General features: G+C 39.8%; 3 protein-coding genes across 4 annotated transcripts; all 3 read left to right on the top strand.

The window, feature by feature from the left end:
* The first annotated feature begins 3,657 nt into the window (after window positions 1-3,657).
* On the top strand, window positions 3,658-7,728 carry PCDHB4 (protocadherin beta 4). 2 transcript variants are annotated; one of them, XM_066343376.1, is made up of 2 exons: window positions 3,658-6,117; window positions 7,147-7,728. In XM_066343376.1, the coding sequence occupies exons 1-2, from the start codon at window positions 3,837-3,839 to the stop codon at window positions 7,206-7,208; spliced, it is 2,343 nt and encodes a 780-aa protein (XP_066199473.1). In that variant the 5' UTR covers window positions 3,658-3,836; the 3' UTR covers window positions 7,209-7,728. The 2 variants fall into 2 exon arrangements, with proteins under 2 accessions (XP_066199473.1, XP_066199472.1); XM_066343375.1 differs by lacking the exon at window positions 7,147-7,728 and having other exon boundaries at window positions 3,658-6,315.
* Window positions 7,729-9,807: 2,079 nt separating this feature from the next.
* Window positions 9,808-13,249, top strand: PCDHB5 (protocadherin beta 5). Its single transcript, XM_066342803.1, has one exon. It carries the CDS (start codon window positions 10,585-10,587, stop codon window positions 12,970-12,972), a length of 2,388 nt encoding a protein of 795 aa, XP_066198900.1. The 5' UTR covers window positions 9,808-10,584; the 3' UTR covers window positions 12,973-13,249.
* A 6,273-nt stretch (window positions 13,250-19,522) lies between these two features.
* LOC136375738 (protocadherin beta-6-like) lies at window positions 19,523-23,219 on the top strand. Its single transcript, XM_066341460.1, is given in 2 exon segments — window positions 19,523-22,058; window positions 22,060-23,219. Coding segments are annotated over 2 exon segments (2,409 nt in total). The 5' UTR covers window positions 19,523-19,742; the 3' UTR covers window positions 22,153-23,219.
* Window positions 23,220-23,426: the final 207 nt, after the last annotated feature.

The raw sequence follows: 23,426 nt of genomic DNA on the forward strand, positions 1-23,426 counted from the left end.
TACCATTCCTTGAACCACCCACAGAATCCTCTTGTTCACTGATTTGATTCAGCTGTTTAATGATGCTTAGATGTAGAAGATGAACAAGGAATTCTCAGTGGACTGCTTCTCAAAGGCAATTTTCTGAGCATTTTGGGAATATCAACATCACTAAGATTTAGTTCCAGATCTGTTATTGTGAGAGGTTTTTGACTGGAATATCAGAAACAAAAGGGTTCATATTTCTGAAGTCATTTTCTCCAACTAATATGGGCTATCCACAAGGAAAGACTTCGGTGAGAAACTCAACTTCTGGAACAATTTGGAGATTATCAAATATTACAATTGTATTCTCTAAATATTATCATTTGAGTGGATTTTTGCTTAAAATTTTTTTATCTCTGGGGAAATAATTTTTTTCATCCTGAATGTCTCATCCTATTTAACAAGATTTAATCAGCAATCAAAAAACTTTCCACAAACAAAATCCAGGACTGGATGTCTTCACTGGTAAACTCTACCAAATGTACAAAGAATAACACCAGTTCTTCACAAGCTGGCTTTAAAAAAAGGAGCAGAGACCACTTCCCAATTCTTTCTATGAGTCCAGTCTTTCCCTGATGCCCAAACTAGACAAAAGTAACACAAGAAAAAAAATGAAATGTCAATATCCTTTATGAATATAGATGCAAAAATCCTAAACAAAATACTATCAAACCAGCAACATAACAGCCAAGTGGGATTTGTCCCAGAAATGCAAGATTCGTTAACATACAAAAGTCAACACACCTTATTAACAGAGAAGAACCATTTCAATAAATGCAGTTGTTGTTTTTTACAAAATCCAACACCTTTTCACGTTAGAAACACTCAACAAACTAGAAATAATAGCATATGCACTCAACCAGATAAAGATCATTTATAAAAATCCACAGCTAACATATTTAATGGTGAAATACTGAAACCTTTCCTCCTAAGAACAGGAGAAAACAAAGATGTCTCCTTTCACTGCTTATATTTTACATTTTTCTGGAAAATTCTAGCCAGGGAAATTAGGCAAGAAAAAGAATAAAATTATTTATTTGGAAATGAAGAAGTTAAAGTATATTTGCAGGTGACATAGTTGTGCATAAAGAAAATCCAAAGGAATCCACAAAAAAATATTACTAAAATTGATAAATGAGTTCAACAAAGTTGGAGGAGACAAGATCAATAAACAAAATAAATTAGTGTTTCTGTACACTAGCATTGGACAACCCCCAAATAAAGAAAACAATTTAATTTATTATTGCATCAAAAAGAATAAATACATAGAAACAAATTTAACAAAATAAGTGCAAACCTTGTACACTGAAGACTACAAAACATCACTGAAAGAAATTGGAACAATAAATAGAAAGCGTTCACAGTTTGGAAGACTTAATATTGTTAAGATAGTACTTTCCAAATTAGTCTAAATATTCCATGCAATCTCTATCAAAATACCACCTGGTTTATTTGGGTCAAAAATTGGTAAATTGACCCTAAACTTCATATGGAAATTCAAGGGATCCAGAGGAGTTAAAATCATCTTGAAAAAGAACAACAAAGTTGGAGGACTCACACCTCTTGATTTTGAAGATATATGATAAGTTTGACATTATATATTTGAATACTTTGTCACATTAAAAATATAAATACTATGATTTTATTTAGTATGTACTATAGAAAATTATATAAATTGTCTTAGGTTTCATCATAAATTTCTCAAGCCATCCTTCCTGTTTTTAACTTTACACCCTGTATACCATTTCAAAAGATCTATGCATAGATATTTTTCTCCAATATTTAAGACTAAAAAGAATTCACTATACATGTAATTCTTTAGAATTTTTAATCTAATTAATGACCTCAACAAAACATCAGTTTTTCCTCCAATTTCTGTTTTGTAAGTGCCTTTCTTTGCTGGTACATATCTAAAGAGAGACAAGTTATTTAAAAAGTTCTTATATTGATTGAAAACTTGAATGCCAATATATTCCACCTGTGATATCTATGTGCTCAAGGGTAGGCTGAAGTTTGGATCTAAATGATCTAAAACGTTATCACCTCTCCAGTTTCACTTAGGTAAGACAATAGAATCTGAAGCCACACTGTAATAGTTTGAATCCTAGCTCTGCCGTTTCACATGATGTCTGACTATGAGCAGGTAATTTAGACTCTGCCTCATCTGTAAAATGTGGCTAATAAGATGCCCACCTCATAGGGCTTTGGGAGGATAAAATCAATTAATATATGTAAAAGGCTTAAGATAATATATAATATAATAAAATGTTTAGAATATAGTGGCACATATTCTGAGCTCTTTAACTTGAATCTAACTAGAATTTGGTTACAATATTATGAACAATTTGCTCTTTGCTTTTCTCAGATTTGTTTTTTTATATCTAAAATAATATTCTAATTTTTATTTATTTATCAGTCTATGTTTTTATTTTACATGTTGATATTACTAATGTTAATATAAATATGAAATTATTCTAAAGTGTGTTAATATTATAATCACTGTTTTATCTCATAGGAGGTAATTCATAAAACTAGAATCAAAGTAAATGTAATTGAATAGTGCTTAGCATGTCTTATACCCTTATGCCTCAGAATTTCATATTCAGTTTCAGACATATTTATGGCTGAATGTATGATCTGACAATAATCTTATATATCTGAAATAATCATTAGAGTTAATTAATTCAACTAATATTTATTGAGTGATTACTATAATTAAGGCTTCTTTCAAATGATTTTTTCTAATAATTTTTATTAGAATCTAAGATTGTTGGCATGATTTAAGAATAATTCATTCAACATAAATTATAATTTATTAAGTAAATTAAATAATTAAGTTATAGCATATTTAAGGAGGGGTAATCCCATATGTGCCAAGATAAATGACATTTCATTCAATATACTAATTGAAGCCAATAAACTCATGAACTCTCAGTTAACTTACTGTATCAGGACAATTACAATATCTATACACTATGCTGGAATTCATTTTATAAATAAGTCTCTTCTCTTTATCATATATGAGCAAACAAGGCCTGAAGCACCCTTACTCACAGATTAAAATATTTTAAATCTGGGCTTCTTGTTTTTCTCCAAAAAGCAAGATGCCTCTTTTTTCAACTGTATCATTGGTATGCAAACTGGTGCAGGACGATAGAACCTTTTCTTTGAAAACTAGGCTCCTGAGACCATGTGGTACAGAACATTGTAACAAACCTTTGCACTATCATAAATTCCTCACATACTTGAAAACCAACAAATATAATTATTACAAACTGCAATATTTTAAGTGTTTATCTCCCCTAGTTAGATTATGAAAAGGGCAAATGGAGTTCTTTGAAGTTCCACTGATTAGGGTGTGGAAGACCAAGAAACCCACTTGTTTTCTGCTCATAAGTATTTTAGCTTTTGAAATGTAATGTAATAACATTGAGTCGCACAATTTAATGGAATAACAACTCCATAAAAGTTCTATACACTTCAAAAAAGGGATTAATGTTGGACACTTCCTAAATATGCTTTGACTGGAGAATATTTTCTCAATCAAGACGCAGGGTGGCGCTGCAGGCTAAGATTGTGAATAAACCCTAAAAAGCTCGCGTATTCCTTTGTTCCAAGACGGAATAAAAAATATACGGAAGAAGCTTTGCCGGAAGTACTGGGTTACCAATGAGTTTGGGGGAGCTTATACCAAACGAATTTAAGATTCAAAGCAATTTGTGAGGATTCCACCAAGCAAGAAATCGAAATTGAATATCTCAAGTCTTTTTTTGGTTGCTGAAGAGATTGGATATAAGCACTCGGGCTCCAATATGGAGACGCTTGAGAGAATTCAACCAAACAGGCAAGTGATGGCCTTTATTTTGGCGGTGTTCTTGTCTCAGGCTCACCCCGAGCCTATTCGTTATTCTGTGCTGGAAGAAACAGATAGTGGCTCCTTTGTAGCCCATGTGAGCAAAGACCTGGGCCTGGGAATTGGGGAACTGGCCGCCCGGTCGGCCCGGGTGGTGTCTGACGATGACAAGCAGCACTTGCTGCTGGATCGTCAGACTGGAAATTTGCTTTTGAAGGAGAAACTAGATCGGGAAGAGTTATGTGGCCCCACTGAATCGTGTGTATTGCACTTCCAAGTGTTGCTGGAAACTCCTGTGCAATTTTTTGAAGGAGAATTATCAATCCAAGACATAAATGACCACTCCCCAGTATTCCCAACTAGGGAAATGCTCTTGAAAATACCGGAAAACAGCCAGCCAGGGACAATTTTTCCTTTAAAATTAGCTCAGGATTTGGATGTGGGCAGCAATGGGCTTCAAAAATACACTATGAGCCCCAATTCTCATTTTCATGTTCTTACTCGAAATCATAGTGAGGGTAAGAAATACCCAGATTTGGTGCAGGACAAAGCACTGGATCGAGAGGAGCAGCCCGAGTTCAGTTTAACCCTCATGGCGCTGGATGGCGGGTCTCCACCCAGGTCTGGCACCATCACAGTGCAAATCCTGGTAATGGATGTCAATGACAATGCTCCTGAGTTTGTGCACACTCCATATGAGGTGCAGGTCCCGGAAAACAGCCCTTTAGGCTCCCCAATTCTTACAGTCTTAGCTAGGGATATAGATGCTGGGAACTTTGGGAGAGTTTCCTATGGCTTGTTCCAGGCATCAGATGAAATTAAGCAAACGTTTTCAATAAATGAAGCCACAGGAGAAATTCTACTGACGAAGAAATTGGATTTTGAACAAATTAAATCTTACTACGTGGAAATTGAAGCTACAGATGGAGGAGGCCTTTCTGGAAAAGGCACTGTAGTCATAGAGGTGGTGGATGTGAACGACAATGTACCTGAACTGACCATCTCTTCACTCACCAGCTCCATTCCAGAAAATGCTCCTGAGGCCTTAGTCTCTATTTTCCGAATTCGAGATAGAGATTCTGGAGACAATGGAAAGATGATTTGCTCTATTCCAGATAATCTGCCGTTCGTTCTAAAACCGACTTTCAAGAATTTCTATACCCTGGTAACAGAGAGCCCGCTGGACAGAGAGAGACAGGCTGAGTACAACATCACCATCACCGTCACCGACATGGGGACCCCCAGACTGAACACACAGCACAACATAACCGTGCTGGTCTCTGACGTCAACGACAACGCCCCCGCCTTCACCCAAACCTCCTACACGCTCTTCATCCGCGAGAACAACAGCCCCGCCCTGCACATCGGCAGCGTCAGCGCCACGGACACAGACGCGGGCGCCAACGCCCAGGTCACCTACTCGCTGCTGCCGCCCCAGGACCCCAGCCTGCCCCTGGCCTCGCTGGTGTCCATCAACGCGGACAACGGACACCTGTTCGCCCTGAGGGCGCTGGATTTCGAGGCGCTGCAGGCGTTCGAGTTCCTCGTGGGCGCCACAGACCGCGGGGCCCCGGCGCTGAGCAGCCAGGCGCTGGTGCGCGTGCAGGTGCTGGACGCCAACGACAACTCGCCCTTCGTGCTGTACCCGCCGCAGAACGGCTCGGCGCCCTGCACCGAGCTGGTGCCCAGGGCGGCCGAGCCCGGCTACCTGGTGAGCAAGGTGGTGGCGGTGGACGGCGACTCGGGCCAGAACGCCTGGCTGTCGTACCAGCTGCTCAAGGCCACGGAGCCCGGGCTGTTCGGCGTGTGGGCGCACAACGGCGAGGTGCGCACGGCCCGGCTGCTGAGCGAGCGCGACGCGGCCAAGCACCGGCTGCTGCTGCTGGTCAAGGACAACGGCGAGCCGCCGCGCTCGGCCAGCGTCACGCTGCACGTGCTGCTGGTGGACGGCTTCTCGCAGCCCTACCTGCCGCTGCCCGAAGCGGCGGCCGACGCGGCCCAGGCCGACCCGCTCACCGTCTACCTGGTCATCGCGTTGGCGTCGGTGTCGTCGCTCTTCCTGTTCTCGGTGCTGGCGTTCATCGCGGTGCGGCTGTGCAGGCGGAGCAGGGCCGCCTGGGTGGGTGGCAGCTCGGTGCCTGAGGGCCACCTTCCGGGCCACCTGGTGGATGTCAGTGGCACGGGGACCCTGTCCCAGAGCTACCAGTATGAGGTGTGCCTGACGGGAGACCCTGGGACTGGTGAGTTCAAATTCCTGAAGCCTATCTTCCCCAACCTCTTGGTTCAGGATGCTGAGAGAGAAACTAAAAAGCCTCGCAATTGCCGGAGTAGCTTTGTATTCAGTTAAGTATTGTATTGGCTGAATGAGCTTCTCCTTAATTTTGGCAAACCTAATTGCCATTGCAATGCATTTCTTTGCAGAAATTTTATTATTCTCCAAATATGTATATCTCTATTTCAAATCAATGCATGTCCCCAATCATGCTAGATTTCTTCCTTTTATTATTAATTGGACTTAGCATTTGTAGTTACACTAAATATTGAGTATGTATTTTCTCCATATTTACATTCTCTTGGTATTAATCCTTCCATGACTAAAAATTAGTCTAGTATAAAAAGAAATTTTGTTTTAATCAACTTTTTAATTAATCAATATCTTTTAAATGAAACATTTTAAAGCTTTTTTGTATTCTTGCATTTCTATATAGTATTTGTGGTTCTTATATGTCTATCTTTGCAAGACCGAAGTGTTTGAAATTTTTTATAGCTACCTAACCCTTTCTTGTTGATGATTCTACCAGGCTATGCCCCCTGAATAATCGTGAGCATATAATTTAACATACCCATTTCTCCCAATTTGTACATAAACACACAGTTCATTAAAACAATACACTAAAATTGTGACTTTCTCTCATTGTGAGCACCACATATGCTAGAGATTTTATTTGGTAGCTTCTTACCTCTCACATTGTAAGTGTGCTCCATAGTACTTACTAATGTTATAATTTTTAAAATTATTCTCATTTGTAAATAATAATTAGAGAAAATCTTATATAATTTGGTATCAATTTTACTAGAAAAAAACTTAGTCACTGCCTGGTAAAATGCTGTGTAAAAATGATCCCAGAACCTTAAATCCTAAATCCTTTCATTGGATTCAAAATGTGGAGGGTATCATATACTTCCTGTTCTTTCTCTTTTTTTTTTCCTGTAAATAGAAGTTCCAGTGTAGTTTAATGTATGTTTCTCTTGTTTTTTTTCTCTTGCAGCTTCTCCCCACCTTTCAAAAGAGTCAGATATTTTTTTTCCTGAGCTTCAGTTATTCTGTTAAATTGTGATTATCAGATGAGACCAGTTTTTCACTTTAATCTACTTTGTAGACATGGACAGCCTTTGTCAACAAAACAGTGATTTGTCTTTGATGTCTAACTTATCTTCTGTGTTGGTTGTCAATGTAGCTTTCACATATTTGATGTAAATTTACTTTTTCAATTATGATGAATTTTCATTTGTAAGAAATAAGCTATTTTTTCCTTTGGGGCAATAAGACTAGAAATAGAAGTGAAATAAGAAATGAAATTGATCATGTGATTCCCAACTAAATTTATATGAATATTATCATCAGGCTACTTAGTTGAAATTTTGGCACAATATAAGCTTGCTTTATAATCTAAACAACTACTTAAAATTTCAAGTGTTATCCTACTAGACTTTAATTGCTTGCACTTTTTCCTGAGTTACTTTTTTCCCTAAAAATTTAGTGAAATAAAAAAAGAAAGTGACTTACTGTTTAAGTTATTTTTGAAACAGCTTTTTAGCTTTTATCCAATTTAAAAATTGAAATGAGAAAGTGATTTTAAAACTGAGACCATAATTAAATACAAATATATTGGACATAAATATGGTAGTCAACTTTCATGACTTCATTTATTATTAACTATTTAAATGAAATAGTTTTTATGTGTGATATCAAAAAATCACATTGACATTTTCACCAATATATTTCAACACTATGGAAATCCAAGTTCACTTTTTCTATTTAGGCCAGAAAAGTCAATTTGTACAATCAACCAAATGAGACTGGCCAAACACCCAGAACCTACTTTTATAAATTTATGCAGTAAATTTATGAATTATTCTGCATATTAATATATGAATTGGTGTGTATTGATAAAGTATAGGCCATTTCTTACCACCTACAGATCACCACCACACTGGTATGCAGTAGATCAACATTTTGAAATTCAATGATTAGACTTTAGTAGTAAACATGATTCAAATAACTTCAAAAAAATGCATGCCTTTTGAAAACCAGGACAATTCTATTGTTGTAAAACAAAAATAGACAATGAAGGCCAAATATTTTAAATAAAGGGATGCGTAATGTTCAATAGTTGCAAAACTCAATGTTGGAAGTTACATCAATTCTCCCCAATCTACACATTAATAAAATCCTAAACAGAATTTCGGCAGATTTCTTTGTGAAAATGGACAAGCTGAATCTAAATACAAGAAACAATAATAACCAAAGCAGTCTTGAAGAAAAAGAATAAAACTAGAGGACTTACCAATTAGAAAATAAACCTATTATTAAGCTATAGTAACTAAGACACTATGGTATGCAGGACAAACAAAAAAAATTTTGAAGAGTCTTTTTTAAAGTTTTAGCTATTGATTTTACAGAGAGAAGAGAGAAACAGGGGGAGCCAGAAGTATCGACTCATAGTTGCTTCACTTTAGTTGTTCATTGCTTGCTTGTCATATGTGCCTTGACTGGGGAAGCCCAGGTTTTCTAACTGATGACCTCAGCATCCCAGGTCGATTCTTTTTCTACTGTTCCACCACAGGTCAGGTGAAAAAAAGAGTTGTAAACAGACCTATGGTTAACTGATTTATTACAAAATGATACTTCAGAAACAATGGGAAATGGACCTTCTTTTCAACAGATGGCACAAAGTCATTTGAATGTTTATATTTAAAATAAATTTTGACCCTAACCTCACTTATATGAAAAATTAACTTCAAAAATTTATAGCTGTAAATGTGAAGAGTAAAGTAATTATTTTTTCAAAAATACCCTACAAGAATATTTTTATGACCTTGGCATATGCAAAGATTTAAAGAGAAAACTGCTCTTGAGAAATATTGACAAATTAGATTAAATTAAAGTTTAAGAAGGTTTATTCACCAAAGTTACCATAAGGGAGTCAAAATCTAAACCATAGAGTGGGAGAAAATATTTGCAACATATATTTCTGAAAAAATACTTATACCCAGAATGTATTAAGAACTTGTAAAGATAGGTAAGAAGAAAAGGCAAATAGCCTCAATAGAGAAATAGAAGATTTTCAAGCACTTCTCAAGAATATACCTTAATGACCAATAAACATGTGGAAATTTTTCATGTGCTTGATTTAATTAATTGTCAGGATAATACTAATTAAAGTTCAATATAATATCACTATACACTCATCAAAGTAGTTAATATTAAAAGACAATATCAAATGTTGACAAGGATATGGAGCAACTAGAACTCTCATTCTTTGCTGATTTTGGTAAAACTGCATTTGAAAAAGGTTTTCCAATACCTACTAAAGCTAACTGTATGTATACATCTTAATGGACAGCAATGTAACTCTTAGGAATATATTAAACATAAATGTACAGAGACACCAAATGACATACAGTATACAAGAATGTTCATAACAGCACTACTCAAAAATCCCCAAACTGGAAAACTCCAATGTCCATCAACTGAAGACTAAATAAACAAATCATGGTATAGTTATACAATAAAATGGTGAAAATCAATGAGAATAAAATAAGAACAATATGCAACAAATTTTACAAACATAATGTTGAGTGAATGAAAGCAAACACAAGAGTAATACTCTGTAAATCCATTTGTATAAATGTTAAAAAAAAAGAAAAAATTTTATGATAATAGATGTTAGGAGTATGCTTATCTTTAGGGGGGAGGTTAGTAACCAAACAATGAAAGAAGAGGGCTATATGGTTTTGCTAATATTTTCATCTTAATTTAGGTTCTATGTATAAGAGTGCACTCACTTTGTGAAAAGTTTTTGAATTATATAATTATGATTTGTATTCTTTTCTGATGTATGTTTATTTAAAGGTAAAAGTAACATTTGTAAACTTTTGTAGACATCTATTATCACTTATTTCTTGAATATAATCAAACAAAATCCCACAGGAAAACATTTGCTCAGTACTCAAAAGATACTTTTATGCGGAATGCAAATATATCATTATAGTTTATTCTGAAAAGTACTATTTCATTTAAAGTTAATTCAGAAAACATATTTTTAGAGATTCCAATAACTAAGAACTGAAGATATGATGGGGAGAACTTCTGCGACTTAAAAGGATAAAGAGTTAGAATTTTGAATGAAACAGCAAATATTATGTGCAATAGTAAATAAGGACGCCTGGTGGCGATGCAGGCTTGAAATTTGAATGAAGGGCTCTGTGGATACCCGGGACGCCATTAAGCTGGGAATCAGAACTCTGCTTCCTAAAAGAAGGAAGCATTTTACGTAAGATCTAGGGACTGAGATCTTCAGAGAGGGCATCATTCTAGTGCGAATCAGTCAGAGAGATGTAATTTGAGGTTATTTAACGGAATCATCTGGTTTGATTGTACACCGCGTTGAAGAAACTGCACCTTCTTGAACTGGGTCTGAACAATGGAGACTGCGCTAGCAAAAACGTCACAGAAAAGGCAAGTTATCTTTCTTATTATATTGTTGCTTTTGTGGGAGGCTGGTTCTGAAGCAATTAGGTATTCCATTCCAGAAGAAACAGAAAGTGGCTCTTTTGTGGCCAACTTGGCAAAAGACCTGAGGCTCAGGGTGGGGGAACTGGCTACCCGGGGCGCGCGAATCCATTACAATGGAAACAAACAGCTCTTGCGACTCGATATCAAGACCGGGAATTTGCTTCTACATGAAAAACTAGACCGGGAGGTGCTGTGCGGGGCTACAGATCCCTGTATACTGCAATTCCAACTATTACTGGAAAATCCGGTGCAGTTTTTTCAAGCTGATCTGCAGCTCACGGATATAAATGATCATTATCCAGAGTTCCTAGACAGGGAAATGCTCCTAAAAATTCCAGAAAGCGTCCAGCCGGGGACTGTGTTTCCTTTGAAAATAGCACAGGACTTTGACATAGGTAACAACACCGTTCAGAACTACACAATTAGCCCCAACTCCCATTTTCATGTTGTCACTCATAGTCTCAGAGATGGCAGAAAATACCCAGAGCTGGTGCTAGACGAAGCGCTGGACCGGGAGGAGCAGCCCGAGCTCAGTTTAACCCTCATGGCGGTGGATGGGGGGGCTCCGCCGAGATCTGGGACCACTGCGGTCCGCATTGAAGTTGTGGACATCAATGATAACGCCCCTGAGTTTTTACAGTCGCTCTATGAGGCACAGGTCCCCGAGGACAGCCCCCTAAACTCCTTAGTTGTCACTGTTTCTGCCCGAGATTTAGATGCAGGAATGAATGGGAACGTAGCTTACACTCTAGTCCAAGGCGATGAAGTTACTCAACCATTTGCAATAGACGAAATAACAGGAGAAATTCGTCTGAAAAAGGCATTGGATTTCGAGGCAAGTCAATATTATAATGTGCAAATTGCAGCCACAGACGGTGGGGGCCTTTCAGGAAAATGCTCTGTAGCTATCCAGGTTATGGATGTAAATGACAACGCCCCTGAACTGACCATGTCGAAACTCGCCAGCTCTACCCCAGAAAACTCCCCAGAGACTGTAGTTGCTGTTTTCAGTGTTTCTGATCCAGACTCTGGGGACAACGGTAGGATGGTTTGTTCCATCCAGAATGATCTTCCTTTTCTCTTGAAACCCACATTCAAGAACTTTTACACCCTAGTGACAGAGAGGCCATTGGACAGAGAGAGCAGGGCAGAGTACAACGTCACTATCACCGTCACGGACTTGGGTACACCCAGGTTGAAAACACAGCACAACATATCAGTGCTTATCTCCGACGTCAACGACAACGCCCCCGCCTTCACCCAAACCTCCTACACGCTCTTCATCCGCGAGAACAACAGCCCCGCCCTGCACATCGGCAGCGTCAGCGCCACGGACACAGACGCGGGCGCCAACGCCCAGGTCACCTACTCGCTGCTGCCGCCCCAGGACCCCAGCCTGCCCCTGGCCTCGCTGGTGTCCATCAACGCGGACAACGGACACCTGTTCGCCCTGAGGGCGCTGGATTTCGAGGCGCTGCAGGCGTTCGAGTTCCTCGTGGGCGCCACAGACCGCGGGGCCCCGGCGCTGAGCAGCCAGGCGCTGGTGCGCGTGCAGGTGCTGGACGCCAACGACAACTCGCCCTTCGTGCTGTACCCGCCGCAGAACGGCTCGGCGCCCTGCACCGAGCTGGTGCCCAGGGCGGCCGAGCCCGGCTACCTGGTGAGCAAGGTGGTGGCGGTGGACGGCGACTCGGGCCAGAACGCCTGGCTGTCGTACCAGCTGCTCAAGGCCACGGAGCCCGGGCTGTTCGGCGTGTGGGCGCACAACGGCGAGGTGCGCACGGCCCGGCTGCTGAGCGAGCGCGACGCGGCCAAGCACCGGCTGCTGCTGCTGGTCAAGGACAACGGCGAGCCGCCGCGCTCGGCCAGCGTCACGCTGCACGTGCTGCTGGTGGACGGCTTCTCGCAGCCCTACCTGCCGCTGCCCGAAGCGGCGGCCGACGCGGCCCAGGCCGACCCGCTCACCGTCTACCTGGTCATCGCGTTGGCGTCGGTGTCGTCGCTCTTCCTGTTCTCGGTGCTGGCGTTCGTCGCGGTGCGACTGTGCAGGCGGAGCAGGGCCGCCTGGGTGGGTGGCTGCTCGGTGCCCGAGGGCCACCTTCCGGGCCACCTGGTGGACGTCGCCGGTACTGGGACCCTGTCCCAGAGCTACCAGTATGAGGTATGTCTGACTGGAGGTTCCGGGTCAAATGAGTTCAAATTCTTGAAGCCGATTATCCCCAACCTCCCGCCCCAAGGCATTAGCGAAGAAATAGAGGAAAATGCCATCTTCCAGAATAACTTCAGGTTCAATTAGTAATCTCATTATGATGTGGTGTCATTTGTAACATATCTAATTTCCCCACATACAGAGCTTGGGAGCATTATGGACAAAATCCCCACCTTCAAATATAACCTACATTTCCCTTTTGTAATGTATTTATATATTTCCACTGCACCTTATCTTGTCCAAGTTTGGAAAACTCAGTTCGGGACCATTGCATTATTTGCATAATGCCATTTCAAATCCCTGCATCCTGGTGATTTCCTGCAATGTTTGCTCCTCTTTTTGGCATTTGTTGCAATGAATAAAATCAAATACTAATGCTTTTTTCTGTATTTGGATCATTGTTTTATCACACTCTAAGTATATTTGGTGCTAAATAGCAAAAAAATTAAGGTTTTTTTTTTACATGTTTTTAAATTTTTGTTTTCAAAGGAAAATATGCATTTGGTAACAAATGTAATAGTGAAATTTACTGTGAGAAAACACGGTGAAAGCAGCAATATTCTAACTACTTTCCTTTCCTAGTTCTCATCCCCACTGGCAAACATTTTTTAAACAAACATTTTAATGGGATTATAACATACACACATTATGTTATATAAAATGACAATTCCTTAATTACAGCTCAGTGTATTTTCGGAAGGTGAACATACACAGTTTCAACATCTTAATGAAGAAATGAAACTTTACTGGCAGGTGCCCTACAATTTATCCCTTAAAATCACTATGAGCTGGAGTATACCCTGACTTCCAATACTATAGTTGGTTTTGCCTGTTTTAAATTTATTTAAGTGGAATGGTTGAGTTATATATTGTTTTGTGTTTGGCTTCTTTCCCTCAACATTCTGTTTATGACATGTAGTCATAATGCTTTCAATTTTAGCTCTTCATTCTTATTTCTGTCTTGTATTCCAGTGCATGAATATTTTATAATTTATTATCCATCTAACTGTCGATGGGTATTTGGGTTGGTACAAGCTTTGGCTGTTTGGATAATACTGCTCTGAACATTCATGTACATATCTTTTGGCAAACATGTATATGCATTCTGTTGGGTATATACTTAAGGGGTAAAATTGGCACTCATTAAGTAAGTAGTTATTTCCAAATAGTTTTCCAATGGAGTTGTACCAGTTTACACTGTTATTAGCAGTGTTTGGATGTATCAGGTCCTCCACATTCTTGTCAACACTCGGTATTGTCTGTCTTTCATTTTATCCCATTGAAAAGCACTGTTAAACCTTTTATTTCTCTAGCTTTCTATATTTACTTCCTTAAAACTAAAGAATATATTTGTAACCTTTTCACAAACTTTGTTATTAGTAGTAGCATTTTAGTGAGAGGAGGGGAGACAGAGACAGACTCTCACATGAGCCCTGACTGGGATCCACCCAGCAAGCCCACTAGGGGGCAATGCTCTGCCCATCTGGGGCCCTTACTTCCTTGCAACCAGAGCCCATTTTTTAGCACCTGAGTCAGAGGCCATGGAGTTATCCTAAGTGCCCGGGGTCAACTCACTCCAATCAAGACATGACTGCAGGAGCAGAGGAGAAGAGAGAGAGAGAGAGAGAGAAGTGAGAGGGGGAAAGTTGGAGGAGTAGATGGGTGCTTCTCCTGTGTGCCCTGACCAGGAATGGAACCTGGGATGTCCACACGCTGGGCCAATGCACTACCATAGACACAACCAGCCAGGGCACCTTTTCATAAACTTTAAACAATTTATTTTTCACTATTATTGTTTAGTACCTAGCACACTTTAAACTCTCATCCATCCTTCCCATATAGCTAACTCACTATTTTCTGGTACTTCTCTATCAAACTGAAACTTCTGCTTCTTGTTTCACTAACAAGTTTCTTGTGATCTTCTGTATGAGAGAAAAGAATAGAATGATTATTGTTTCTGTTATCTATTTCTCACACTTTCAAAACTCTCTCAAATGAACCTGTACTTTTACATAGTCAAGATTTCTGTTTTATGTATTTTCTGCTTTTGTAGGTTTGGGCAGTCTGCACCCAAGTTTCTGCCATGTTATGACAAGGTACTCTGAATGAGTTCAGGTTCAGGTTTATAAAATATCCGATTTTGCTTTAGGGTGCATTGTGATGTGTGGGCAGGGAACTCTTTAGAATGTGAGCCTTCAAATGTCAGGATACGGAGGGTTTTGTGCTGGAATTTCAAGATCCCCCCTAAATATCTCAGTGCTCTCTAGAAAAATTCCTTTTGTTTTTTTATAAACAAGCCTTAAATTTTTAAAAAAACATTTTATTTATTGATTTTATCGAGAGAGGAAGGAGCAGGGTGGAGAGAGAGAGAGAGAAAGAGACAAGAACACAAATCTGTTTCTGTGTGTGCCCTGATCAGGGACTGAACCAGCAACCTCTGCACTTTGGGACAATGCTCCAACCAACCAAACTATCCAGCCAGGGCAGCCTTAAAGTTTTTTTAAAAAAGTATTGAGGGGAAATAATTATTATTATATAATACATGTGTATTATTATTATTATACACTACCTATATACACTTAGCTGTTTTCTAAATTATTTACACATCTCATTCAACCCTCAAAATAATGGTGCAATTGGCACCACCATTTTAAATATGGACAAACTAGGAAATCCAGAATTAAAGTAACTTTCTCAAGTTACTTTATTAAGTGGTGGAATCAGGCTTTGAAACCAAGCAGCCTGGCCCCAGAGACATTGCTTTTAGTTTTTATTTTTTCTAGTTTTAAATTTATTAAACATTCAAAAAGTGTACACAATGCACATGTCAATTTAAAATAAAAATACTAAAATGGTCACCTAAGTACCTATCATCCAGCTTACTTGGAATTAGAAACAATTAAGACCTTGGAAATTCCTGTGTGCTTCTATCATTCCATATTCTATCCTTATGAAAACCAACACTATCCTACATTTTTAATTAATTATTTGTTTTTCATGGTTGCAGAAGATATGCATATATCCCTGATATATTGTTTAGCATTGTCTGTTTTTGAAATGTACAGTGTGTTCGTAAAGTCATGGTGCACTTTTGACCGGTCACAGGAAAGCAACAAAAGACAATAGAAATGTGAAATCTGCACCAAATAAAAGGAAAACTCTCCCAATTTCATACCTATTCAGTGCAGTTCGATGTGGGCTCACGCACAGATTTTTTAGGGCTCCTTAGGTAGCTATCCCGTATAGCCTCTACAGACTCGTCACTGACTGATGGCCTACCAGAACGGGGTGTCTCCACCAAACTGCTGGTTTCCTTCAATGGCTTATCCCACCAAGTAATGTTATTCCTATGTGGTGGCGCTTCATTAAAAACGCGCCAATATTCATGTTGCACTTTGGTCACGGATTCGAATTTAGCAAACTACAGAACACACTGAACTTTCCTCTGTACTGTCCACATCTTGACTAGCATGGCTGTGGGCTGCTCCGCTGTATACACGGTATTACGTCATCATCTATGCATGCACACATGCTGCCACATTATCCTACAGAAACTGGGAGGGTTTTCCTTTTATTTGGTGCAGATTTCACATTTCTATCATCTTTTGTTGCTTTTCTGTGACCGGTCAAAAGTGCACCATGACTTTACGGACACACTGTATATAAGTGGATGAATGTAGCATGGATCACCTATGGGCTTACTTTTTTCATCATTAGGCATTGAATCCACCCATGTTAATGTAGTTCATTCATTAGAGTACTTTATAGTATTCCATTTTATACACTCTTACTTTAAAATTCATTTTACTATTGACTGGCTTTGGGATTGCTCCAAGAATTTTGTTACTATGAACAATGCTTCTATAAGCATTATTGAATATATCTCCTCATTTACTTGGGCAAGAATTCTTTTGGAGTACATGCACATCTGAGAAGGTACTATCTGGGCCATACCAAGAACTAAAAAGATATCAAAGTTAATAAAACAGATAGTTAATTGATGCCAACACCAAGTTGACAGAGATGTTAAAATTATCTGACAAAGATTTTAAAATGAACTTTAAAAAAGGCTTCCAAGCAATTACAAATATGCCTAAAACATGAAAAATGGAGAGTCTCAAAAAAGAAATGTAAAGCTTCAGCAAAGAAATAAAAGACATAAATAAATAGTAGTGGATATTTTAGAAGTTAAAAATACAATCACTGAAATAAAAAAAACTCAATGGGTGTGTTTAACAACAAAATAGAAGGAACAAACAAAAATTAGTGAACTAGAAGACAGAACAGTAATAAGTACCCAATCTGAACAGAGAGCAAATAGACTGTAAAAAAATAGCAGAGCCTCAGGGACCTGTGGGACAATAACAAAAGATCTAACATTTTGTCATTGGAATTCCAGAAGAAAAGAAGAAAACTGCTCAAATTTTGCAAAAGACAAAGACCCAGAGATTCAAGAAGCCTAAGAAATTTGAAACAACATAAATCATAAAAATTCACAGAAAAGACATTATAGTTAATATTTCTGAAAACTAAAAAGAAGGAAAAACATTGACAGCAGTGAGAGAAAAATGACACAACTACCCATAGAATAATAACAATTTGAATGACAGTAGATTTGTCACTAGAAGTTACAGAGGTCAGAGGAAAGTGACATATTTTCCTGGTGCTAAAAGAAAACAACTGTCAACCCAGAAGCCTATATCCAGTAAAAATATTTTTCAGGAAGAGAATTTGTTGCCTGTAGATGTACCCTAAATGAATGAATAAAGAAAATTCTCCAAACAGAAAGAAATTTATTTTTTAAAAATGAAACGTCAAGAAAAAAGAAAAAAAAACACAGTAAACAAAAATATGGACAAATGCAATAGGCTTTCCTTTTCCTCTTGAGTTTTCTAAAGTATGTTTGACAGTTGAACCCAAAATTATAACACTGTCTGATATAGTTCTAAACGTAGGTAGAATAAATATTTAATTATATATTATATATTATAAATGGGGAGGCTAAATCATTGTAAAGGGTGATAAGTTTTCTACCCTTATCATGAACTGGTAAAATGGCAAGAGCAGGATACTGTGATGAGTTATGTATGGAGCAACCACTGTAAAATCTACACAAAATGAAACACTAAAAACTACTATAGAAAAATCAAAGTAGAATTCTAAACATTTTTCTAATAACCCACAAAAAAGCAGGAAAAGCAAACAGAAACAAAAAAAACCCAGAAAAAAACAAATAGAAAACAAAAACTAAATGGCAAACTTAAGTTCTGACATCAGCAATTACATTAAATGGCTTGAACACAACAATTAAAACAGATTGACCAAAATGTGTTTAAAAATGACCAGCTATATACTGCCTATGGGAAACTTCACTTCAAATATAATGATATAGGCAGATTGAAAGTAAAGAGATAGAAAATATATTCTGCAAATATTAAAATAAAGAAAAAGTGGCCATATTAATGTCAGATAAAATAGAGCAAAGAAAATGACCACAGTGCAACATCATATAATGATAAAAGAAGGAGACATAATATGTATACAGCAAATAACAGAGTTGCAAAATATATGAAACAAAGACGGACAGAACTTAAAGGAGAAATAAACAGAGCCACAATTAAAGTTGGGCACTTCAACACCCTCTTTCAACAAATGATAGAGCAACTAGAGCTTTCCCACTGCCTTGGCTATAATTAGAAGGCCTTGTATCATCCTTGTTGTGAGAGGATGGTAGAGGGGAATCTTGAATATTTGTTTTCTGCAATGCATTCTGTTCTTACAATATATTACAACAGGATAATATATTTGGATCTTGATTAATTAGTTAATATAGGAGAGGGATTTTATTTTAAAAGTTACAGTACAGTGAATAAGTCTAATAAAATCATGATCAAAATTTACCCATACAAAAATAAAGTGGAATCCTAAAATGTTTACTTATGACAGATACTTAACTACTCCTGTTTCCTCTCTTAAGTCATTTAATTTGATAAGATACTTGCTTCATAGGTACTTTTTTCCTTCTGTTATCCTCCTAATAGTCTAATTGTTCCCTTTACTGTGCAAGGGTAACCACAAAACAAAGTAAGTCTGTTGTTTGGGCCATTTTGTAAGTTACATAATTTAGAGAAATGATTGCTTATTTTACATCAGTGTTGCTAACCAGCTTCTACTTTTGTATAGTTTGTTGATGTGTTTGTTGGGATAATAGTGTGTACTTCTTGGATTCACAAATTACACTGCTCATCAGGATGAATTGCACTACTAATGAATAAAGTTGATTACAGAAAGTTTACATTACCTGAGGGAGTAGTTTTTTTAATTAAACGTTAGTGTGCACGAAAATCTCTTTAGGAGAAAAACTAAAGGGCAGATTTCCATTAGCACCACCGGGGAATTTGATTCAAGATCCGAAGAGGAGCCCAGATTTGACTTTAAAATCAACCCCAAGATTCCGAGGTAATCCTTTATACAAAAGGTTCGCACACTACAGTTTGAGAAACACTGACTCAACCTAAAAGTCGATATAATGCTCAGATTTTGGAAATGGTATTGACCTGCAAGCACCTCATGAAGTTATTAATTTGAACGCGTGGTGGCAGTGCAGGCTAAGAGAGGAAACCCAAGCTCTGCAGATTCGGTGGACGCCATTTCACCGGTCAACTCAAGAAGAAAAAAAAATACAGAACATATTTAAGTTAAAGCCAACGGAGACGTGTTCAGAAAGGCAGTCATCGCCAGACAAGTGGGAAGAACGAATTTGAAATTCTTTAGCAAAGACATTTCTGAGGGTCAACGGTGGACGCGGTGACTGGAAATAAAGGATTTTTCCTCTGGAATCAGACAAAACAATAGAGATGGTGGGAACAAAAGCACAGCGCAAGAAAAGGCAAGTGGCAACCTTCATTATATTGATGCTTTTGTGGGAGGTGGGTTCAGAGTCTATTCAGTACTCTATACTGGAGGAGACAGAAAGTGGCACGTTTGTGGCAAACTTGACAAAGGACCTGGGACTCAGGACCGGAGAGCTGGCTGCGCGGGGAGCCCGGGTTGTTTTCAAGGGGAACAGACAGCATTTGCAGCTAGACCCACAGACCTATGATTTGCTGCTAAATGAAAAACTGGACCGGGAGGAGCTGTGCGGCTCCACTGAGCCGTGTGTGCTACCTTTCCAGGTGCTACTGGAAGACCCCTTGCAATTTTTCCAGGCTGCCTTGCGAGTCAGAGATATAAATGACCACGCCCCAGAGTTCCCCGCCAGAGAAATGCCACTAAAAATATCAGAAATTACTATGCCAGGAAAGGTGTTTCCTTTGAAAATGGCACAGGATTTAGACGTGGGTAGCAACAGCCTGCAGAGCTACGTAATCAGCTCCAATCCTCACTTCCACGTTCTCACCCGCAATCGCAGCGACGGCAGAAAGTTCCCGGAGCTTGTGCTGGACAAAGCGCTGGACCGGGAGGAGCAGCCGGAGCTCAGGATAACCCTCACCGCGTTGGATGGTGGGTCTCCGCCCCTGTCAGGGACCACAGAGATTCAGATCCGGGTCTTGGACAGCAATGACAACGCCCCCGAATTTGCTCAGGAGCTCTATGAGGCGCAAATACCTGAAAACAGCTCCCTCGGCTCTCTGGTTGTCACCGTCTCAGCTAGAGATTTAGATGCAGGATCCTTTGGGGAGATAGCTTATGCCCTATTTCAAGTCGATGACGCTAACCAACCCTTTGAAATAAATGCAGTCACAGGCGAAATTCGATTGAGAATGTCATTAGATTTTGAGAAATTTCAATCTTATCACGTAGATGTTGAGGCCACAGACGGTGGGGGACTATCAGGAAAATGCGCTATAGTCATCAAGGTCCTGGACATGAATGACAATGCTCCCGAACTGACCATGTCCTCACTCATCAGCCCCATCCCTGAAAACCTGCCAGACATGACAGTGGCAGTTTTCAGTGTATCAGATGCAGATTCTGGACATAATCAACAAGTTATGTGTTCTATAGAGAGCAATCTACCTTTTCTTCTAAGACCGTCGTTTGAGAATGTATACACCTTGATAACAGAAGGAGCGCTGGACAGAGAGAGACAGGCCGAGTACAACATCACCATCACAGTCACTGACATGGGGACCCCCAGACTGGAAACGAAGCACAACATAACCGTGCTGGTGTCAGACGTCAACGACAACGCCCCCGCCTTCACCCAAACCTCCTACACGCTCTTCGTCCGCGAGAACAACAGCCCCGCCCTGCACATCGGCAGCGTCAGCGCCACTGACACAGACGCGGGCGCCAACGCCCAGGTCACCTACTCGCTGCTGCCGCCCCGGGACCCCAGCCTGCCCCTGGCCTCGCTGGTGTCCATCAACGCGGACAACGGACACCTGTTCGCCCTGAGGGCGCTGGATTTCGAGGCGCTGCAGGCGTTCGAGTTCCTCGTGGGCGCCACAGACCGCGGGGCCCCGGCGCTGAGCAGCCAGGCGCTGGTGCGCGTGCAGGTGCTGGACGCCAACGACAACTCGCCCTTCGTGCTGTACCCGCCGCAGAACGGCTCGGCGCCCTGCACCGAGCTGGTGCCCAGGGCGGCCGAGCCCGGCTACCTGGTGAGCAAGGTGGTGGCGGTGGACGGCGACTCGGGCCAGAACGCCTGGCTGTCGTACCAGCTGCTCAAGGCCACGGAGCCCGGGCTGTTCGGCGTGTGGGCGCACAACGGCGAGGTGCGCACGGCCCGGCTGCTGAGCGAGCGCGACGCGGCCAAGCACCGGCTGCTGCTGCTGGTCAAGGACAACGGCGAGCCGCCGCGCTCGGCCAGCGTCACGCTGCACGTGCTGCTGGTGGACGGCTTCTCGCAGCCCTACCTGCCGCTGCCCGAAGCGGCGGCCGACGCGGCCCAGGCCGACCCGCTCACCGTCTACCTGGTCATCGCGTTGGCGTCGGTGTCGTCGCTCTTCCTGTTCTCGGTGCTGGCGTTCATCGCGGTGCGACTGTGCAGGCGGAGCAGGGCCGCCTGGGTGGGTGGCTGCTCGGTGCCCGAGGGCCACCTTCCGGGCCAGTTGGTGGACGTCGGCGGCACGGGGACTCTGTCCCAGAGCTACCAGTATGAGGTGTGTCTGTCGGGAAGCTCAGGGACCAGCGAGTTCAAGTTTCTGAAGCCAATTCTTCCCAACTTCCCTCCTCAAGGAATTTGGGAGGACAATGGAGGAAAACCCCACCTTTCGGAATAGCTTCCCATTCCTTAAGTTAAGTATTGAATTACCCTACTAAACTCTACTTATTAAGTTTGGAAATCTCTTTTAACGTAAAATTACATGTTATTGATGTTTCCTTTCTTGACTAATTTACTACTGTTCCTTAGGGTGAAATTAAAAGAAATTCAGATGTTGCATATACATATACAGTATTTCCCCTATATTATGCTTAGAAGTTTTTTTAATTATTGAGAATCTGAATGAAAAGTAGATTTTTATTTGCATGTTTAAAAAACTTTTTTAATTCCATTATCTATTTCTTTTTACAAACATTATATTCCAATGTTCATATGTATGAGTCTAAGTATTGGAGACAACTGTCATCTCTATTGTTATGTAGGGAAAATTATTAATTGTGAGTGTTTGATATTATTTAATTTGCCAGTGTAAGTCTCATTTGGGGGTAACTCCTACAGTGTGGTAAACTAAAAATAAACACTAAGGATAGCTAAATGTTAAGATATCCACTTATATTTCTGTGAATTTTAGTACTCATGTCAATACAGTACATATTTTTAGAATATAAACTTTACTAAAGTGTCAACACATTACAGTTTGTGAGCTTTATGTAAGAATGTGCTGGTCTTTTTAAAACACTGGGTCAATTATCAATGCTTAATAAATATTTGCTGAATGTTATTAATGTTCCTATAGAGAATTAGAAAGCAATTTTCAAGGGAGACAGATATGTTCAGATTTTCTCTATACTACAGTACCCTTGCCAGTAAGTGAAATTATTAAGTATCAATCTTTTACTTTTCTCTACATAGAAAACACTCTCCACTAACCCTAAACTTTATTACAGGACATAAAATGCTTGAAAGTACATTTGATCTCCTTGTCTATGTCCACCTATTTGAAAGTTTAAAGGTTTTGAATAGTAAAATTCCAAATTATATTCAAATTTCTCATACTACTTTTCAAGCTTCTATATATATGATACCTGCCAAGATCTAAGCAAGTTATTAGTGCCATGTTATTGGATAGCGTCATATTTTATCTTCTATTGCTGTGTATGTATTATTTATCTTTAGTGACCATAAAATTATTTAACTTTTCAGTTTAACCACTACTTGGTCTATTTGTGTGGGTTATAATAGTAGTATTTTATTTTTAAATCTCTCTTTTCAATTTTCCATCAAAGTCAGACAGTTTATACTGTAATGACAAGTGAGTAAATATTTTATTTTTATCCTTAATTAAAATGGAAATGGGCTTAATTTAATTACATTTGGCTGTGTGTTGTATCCAAACAAGTGAACTGCCATTGCTCTTTTGTCGTAGATGATT

The sequence above is a fragment of the Saccopteryx leptura genome, chromosome 6, assembly GCF_036850995.1.
Source record: "Saccopteryx leptura isolate mSacLep1 chromosome 6, mSacLep1_pri_phased_curated, whole genome shotgun sequence".
Classification (NCBI taxonomy): Eukaryota; Metazoa; Chordata; class Mammalia; order Chiroptera; family Emballonuridae; genus Saccopteryx; species Saccopteryx leptura.